General features: G+C 40.6%; 1 protein-coding gene across 1 annotated transcript; it reads right to left on the bottom strand.

Moving 5' to 3' along the window:
- Positions 1-1,932: 1,932 nt before the first annotated feature.
- UBQLN2 (ubiquilin 2) lies at positions 1,933-5,245 on the bottom strand. The gene has a single exon (XM_037031066.1). The coding sequence runs from the start codon at positions 4,932-4,934 to the stop codon at positions 3,060-3,062; it is 1,875 nt and encodes a 624-aa protein (XP_036886961.1). The 5' UTR covers positions 4,935-5,245; the 3' UTR covers positions 1,933-3,059.
- Positions 5,246-6,638: the final 1,393 nt, after the last annotated feature.

Raw genomic sequence — 6,638 nt, 5'->3', positions numbered from 1 at the left:
CCAGTCAGGGTACATGCCTGGGTTGCAGGCCAGTTCCCAGCAGGGGACTCAAGAGAGGCAATCATACATTGATACTTCTCTCCTTCCCTTCCTCTCTAAAGATAAATAAAATCTTTAAAACATAGATAAACAATTTGGCAAGAGTAATTAAGGAATTCTGTGTTCCTCAAATGTTTGAAAGAAATTTACCTGCTAAACTGAGTCAGGCCTCAGACAGCATCCAGTATTTCCTGTGGCTGCTGATTTATTGCTGTTTTCTATGCCACTGGCTTATTTTAGTATATATTTCCCTGTGAAATTATCCATGTCATTCATTAAAATTTTAAATATTTATGGCAGACTTTGTTTTTATAATTATCTCAAATACCTAACATCATACAGCAGTGGCATGATAAATCACAGTTCCTAACGTGGTTTTCTGAAGAACACTGAGGCCAAATGTTATTAGGTGTGTTTAAAGAAAGAAAGGTGGTTCTTTCCTCAAATAAAGTTTTAGAAGTGCTGAATTAAAGTCAAATAGTTTTTATTCTTTAAACAGAAGAATATACTTCTTTTTAAAAATACTAGTCAATATTTACTGCACTATGACTCTTCAAGAGGGGCTATAGTATACTGCATTTTGCAAACTCATTTGACAATTTCCCAGAGGAATATTTTTTCAAAAATGATATTTAGGATTATAGCAAACATAGTTTGGTTTAAATAGAGAACAAGAATGCCACTTTTATTACTTAGACTGTTCTAGAAGTGTTTAACCCATGCAGTCAGAAACTATATTATAAGAAGCACATATTATTAAACTTACTGATATGATTGCTTACCAGGAAAAACTCAAAAACATCACATGAATATCTCTGAAATAGAATTTAGTAAATTGCCAATTTAAAATCATTCTATGAATGTACATACTTACCCTATATAGCAAAAATGACCACACAGGTAACAAACTGAGTATGAGGTCCCATTTGCATTATTTTTTCTTGTACGAGTATATTACCTAGGAATATATTTATCACAAATTGTACAGGACTTTAATAAATAAAACTCCCTTGAAGGATGTAAAAAGCTTTTTAAAAAACGAGGCATTATCCCCTGGCTGGTATGGCTGAGTGGATTGAATGCCAGCCTGCAAACCAAAGGGTCCCCGATGGAATCCCAGTCAGGGCACATGCCTGACTTGTGGGCCAAATTCCCAGTAGGGGGCGTGCGAGAGGCATACACACATTGATGTTTCTCTCCCTATCTTCCCCTCCATCAAAAAAAAAAAAAACCTTTAAAATTTTTTTAATAAAATGAGGCATTGTCATATTTCTGGAAAGCACTGCAATTATGTAGTTCTATCATATCAATTTAAGACAGTCCCAGCTGAATTGCCTATTTACTTTTGGGGAAGCCAATTAACTGCAAAATTCACTTGGTAAAATAAATATGTCAGAATCATCAGAAAATCATGAAAAATAAAAATAAAAAAGATCAATAGGAGGACTTGTCCTCACAGCTATGAAGCCATACTTCTAACTCAGTAACTGGTATACTAAGGCTACAATGTTTAGTGGTACTAAAGAGAATTTAAAATGCAAAATAAAGTGTGTATGTGTATGTGTGTGTGTGTTTATATATATATATATATACACATATATATGAATATATATATGACATTTCAAATGAGGGGTGCACAAGAGATAAATACTGGCTAACAACTGGCTAACCTTTCCAGGTAGAAAAAATTAGAATTCTAAATCTATACATCAAAATAATTGCAGAACAAATGAATATTATTTTAGCAAAACAACTAAAATTAGAGAAATATACAATAAGATTTATATAATCTTGGGGTAGAACAATCCTTCTAAACATTATCCTAGTGCTAGAAGGCAAAAAGGAAAACATTTATCCAATTTTTATTATTTTTTATTTTTTTTAGTCATTTTAATGCATTTTTCCCTGTGCATAAGAGAAATAACTGATAGAGTCAAAAGATACAGTTTCCTTTACACATAGCAGTTAAAAGTAATGCAAACATCACATGACACTTTCAGTGAAAGTTACATTTCCAATTACAAATCAAAATGTGTATTATAAGGGTTTCTTTATGAGAGAAGCTGAGAAGGAAATCTTAGGTAAAAAGCACTTTCCTGGCATTACTACACTGATCCTTCAGGCTGCACAAAGATTAAGGTCATATACAGTCAATCGGCAAATGTTGACACAATTTCACACAGTAAGTTTTCTATACAATTAAATGTATACTTAGAAATACCAGGATAAACATTTCTACTATATTTAACTGAACTTGTCTAGCCAACATTTTCACTGAGAAGTTGATCAAAGATGCTGTAAGATTCTACAAAATTGTTACATTCCTAACTCCAGAAATATTTCTTATATTCTTCCTCATTTTGATTACACATATTCTGCTCAGAATTGTTGTAATATTTCTAGATGTACAGTTCCAATTGTGCTTACTGTACTGTATACAAATATAGCAAAAACATTAACGAATGATATAAATCTTACAGCATTTTGCTAGCAAAAATACATGCCAAAGTCACAATAAGCAATATTGTACCACAAATTAGAGCGCTTCAAATAATTTGCTTCTGGTTTTAATATTTCCATTCTACATTAAATTACTATCATAGGCTAATGTTTAAAATGCAAACAAATTAGACATTTGTAGAAGAAAACTTGTTCACCCAACTGTGAAGTTTGATACCTGTTTCCAAAAACCACAATAAATGCAGAATAAAGAGAAGTGTTTGCATGCAACACTTTTCAGTAAAACAGTATTGATTCCCACCATTCAAAACAGATGAGGAAATGGAAGTGGAGAGGGAGTAAGGGAGAGAGGGAGAGGAGGAGGGAGGGAGGGGGGGGAGAGAGACAGAGAGAGACAGAGGAAGTAGGTAAGTAGGGACTCTACCTTAAAATGTATCATATTGGACTTATAACTAGACAGATTTAAAAGAATCAAAATGAAAGTAAAGCATGGTTTGTGTGTTTAAAGATTTGAGCCATTATCAAAAATAAGATACATTTTTTCAAGGTACAGAAATGAATTATGATGGCTGGGAGCCCAGCAGCCTCTCAATGGCTGCATTGATGTCGCCTCCTGTTGCTATTAGAGCTTGCAAGTTTGCTTCACGGTTTAAGAACCCCATTGCGTTGAGCTGTTCCAGTTGCTGCTGAAATCTGACTTCTGGATTTGGCAGCTGTGGAGGATTTGCTCCAGCCAGGGCCTGCACCATTTGCTGAATGAACTGCTGGTTAGGTCCAGATTCTGATGTTGGGCTCGTGGTTTCACTGGGTGCAGAGCTAGACATGGTGGGCCCAGGGGTGGTGCCAGAACCAGCGGAACCAGGTGGACCTGCAGGGCCAGTGGGTCCTATGGGCCCAATGGGCCCTATGGGGGTAAACGGGACAATGGGGCCTATGGGACCTATGGGTGTGACTGGGCCTACAGGGCCTATTGCGGTTCCCAGCACCCCCACCCCCACACCTGGAGTGAAGCTTGGAATGAGGCCAGGAGCTTCAGTGGCTAATGTCTGTAGCCCCTGCTGGATCTGCATCAAAGCCTGCATTGCTCTTGGGTTTGACATAGCTGACAGTGTGTCTGGATTCTGCATCTGCTGCACAAAAGCAGGGAGCTGTGGACGCATCTGCTCCTGCAGCTGAGGATTTGCAGTAAACACCGGGCTATTCAGCATCATCTGTGCAGCCAAATCTGGATTCTGGGTCAGCGACTGCATCATGCTTCTCATGTAGGGCGCAGATAGCATATTCTGAATCAGCTGGGGGTTTTCAGTTATCTGTTGCAGCAAGCTCTGCATTCCTGGGGTACTGAAGACGCTTGCAACATAATTGGCTGCAGCCACAGTGTTTCCAGTAGCACTACTGGAGCTACTGCTAGACCCACTGCCACTGCTCGTGGTTGTGCCTGTGGGTGCAGAACTCTGAGTAGCCGGTGGCGGTGCCCAAGGATTGGGTAGCGGATCTCGATTTTCGGTGCGGGAAGGCTGCGTACCTTCCCCGGAGGAGGAACTGCTCCCCACGGAGGCAAAGGGATTACCCCCAAACTGCTCTTGTGCAGCATTCAGCATAGGTTCTTGAATGTCAGTGTACATGCGCCGTAGGGCATTATAGCCACCTGGGATGCTTTCGAGATTACTGAGAGCCAGGTCTTGATTTCTCATCATCTCTTGCATCATGGCTGGATTCCTGGCGATTTCGAGGGTCTGCCTCATTATATCTGGGTTGTTGAGCAGGTGACTGATTTCTGGGTTTCTCTGAATCAATTGTTGCATCTGTGGATTGGCCATAATGAGCTGCCTCATCAGATCGGGATTCGAAAGCATGCTCTGAACAAAGGGATTTTCCATGATTTGGATCATCATCTCAGGGCTGGACAGGAGCTGCTGCTGCATCTGGTTCTGGAGCTCAGAGAAGTTGGATGAGCTCAAACCCAGGCTGCTAAGGCCTGCAAGTCCTCCCAGGCTCCCCAACCCAAACGGGTTGCTATTTGTGGAAATAGGTGTGGAGTTACTCCTGGGAGTCGACGCGGTAGTAGTATTAGTTCCCGCGGCAGTGCTGGGCTGTGTGGACTGGCCCTGAGGTCGGTTCTGGCTTTTGATGACAAGGTGAACAGTCAGTCCATCATGAATGCCGTGCTGGATCAAGGTATCTTGATCTTTTAAGATTTTTCCGGCAAAAATCAGCACTAGCTGATCTGTTTGAGATTTGAAGCGTTTTGAAATCGCTTCCTTAAACTGCTGCACTGAGCTATTCTCGGGCACCGCGAACTCCTCTTTCTCTTTGGGGGTCTTGACAGTGACTTTGATAATTTTAGGCTCGGCCTCGGCAGACGCAGAGCCTTGGGCCGCAGCAGGGCCGCGGGAAGGGCGCGGGGGGCCGCTGCTCTCGCCGTTCTCAGCCATGGCGGCCGCGGTGACGCAGGCAGACAGGGAAGGCGCGGGCGGACTGGCGAGAGAGAGCGAGGGAAGGAGGAAAAAGGAGACGCCGCCGCAGCAGGCTGGGCCGGGTCGGGCGGGGAGCGCGGAACACAGTACCTCTGTAATGAAGACTGCGGTTTTCTGATCCTCCAGTGGAGAGAGATGGCTCCGTGTAGGCCTCGGGCCGAGATCTCAGCGTTCAGGTCTCTGGGCCTCCGCCACCGCCACAGCCACCGCCACCGCCGTATGATCCCACCGCGCGCACTCCCAGCAACTCCCGCAGACGCTCTCCTCGTTCCTCCCCGCCCCTTCCCCTCCCCCAGTGCCTCGCGCACCGCCCCTCCCCCCTTTGCTGACGCGGCGCCAGGCCCAGAATGATAGCTGAGACTCGGTGAAAATAAAAAACTTCTGTACCGAAAAAAAGAGAGGGAGGGAAACAGAGAGGGAAAGAAACACCGAGAGAATAGAAAAAAGACCGAGAAGGAGGGAGGGAGAAGAGAAAGGCAGCCAGCTTCTGTAGGAAGACATTAAAAAACCGATGGGGAGGAGGTTATATGTATTTATATATTTGAAATCCATAAAGCAGTGAAAGATGAAAGGATGAATCAAACTGACCCCATGTAAAGGACAAAAATAAAAAATAAAGAACTCTGACGAAGCAAAAAGATTAATATCCCCAGTAGAAGAATAGGAGAACACTGGCAGAAGCTTACGTTTTACGAAAGAAGTGCAAATGGCCAATTGGCATACAAAAGGATTATTAAACTCACCAGTAATCAAAAAATCCAAATTAAAACAACGAGATTCTACTTCTGCCTTATTATAATGGCAAAAAAGAAAAATAATAAACCCTATTGAGAGTTGACAAAATGCACTTCCATGCCAATTGAAGTGTAAATTATTGTTATCAAAAGGCAATTTGAAAATATGTATACCGACATTTTAAATATTTCCACTTTTCTTTAGAAATGCCTCATTTAGGGACCTCGCCTATGAAAATAATTGCAAAAATATGTATAAAATGTACATACAATGCAGGATTTAAAAAATTATTCTAAACAGTAATCAGCTTCTATTTAAACAGAATTGGCCAACTATGTTATGATATAGCCAAACAATAAAACAATATACACTATGTTTTAAAAAATGGCTAATTTATATGATATAAATTATTTTTAAAGGTATGAAGTAAACAGTAATTGTAAGAAAATCACAGTGTTTTCACTTTCAGCTATATTTATATATTTATGAATAGTAAAAATTATAGAAAGCTGTATGTGTTAATACAAAAATGCAATAAATATCTTTTTATTTTAAAACTATTTTCAATTAGTTTATGTAAATTGTCTTTATGTGTAAAAAAATCTGGAATACTGCATATTAGTATGTTAATAGTGATTATACTTAGTGCTGAAATTATGAATAATTATTCTTTGTCTTTTTATATTAAAATTATCTGATGGCTTTTATAAGTATGCACTGCATTTATAATACTTAAAAACAATTTTATTGTTGTTTAATTACAGTTGTCCCTGTTGTTCCCCCATTACTTTCTCCTGCCTTGCCCAATGCCCTGCTCCCACATTCAGTCCTCACCCCCTGCTTTGTCCTTGTCCATGGGTCCTTTATAGAAGTTCCTTGACTTGACTCTTCCCCTTCTTTCCCCGTTATCCCCTTCCCTTCCCCCCC

The sequence above is a fragment of the Sturnira hondurensis genome, unplaced genomic scaffold, assembly GCF_014824575.4.
Source record: "Sturnira hondurensis isolate 20B ecotype Veracruz unplaced genomic scaffold, ASM1482457v3 Scaffold0020958, whole genome shotgun sequence".
NCBI lineage: Eukaryota > Metazoa > Chordata > Mammalia > Chiroptera > Phyllostomidae > Sturnira > Sturnira hondurensis.
Note: the sequence above shows the minus strand (reverse complement) of the source record. Positions and strands in the feature narration are given on the sequence as shown.

Excerpts from the sequence above, each read along its gene's own strand:
- UBQLN2 (XM_037031066.1), bottom strand. The coding sequence starts at position 4,934 with ATGGCTGAGAACGGCGAGAGCAGCGGCCCCCCGCGCCCTTCCCGCGGC.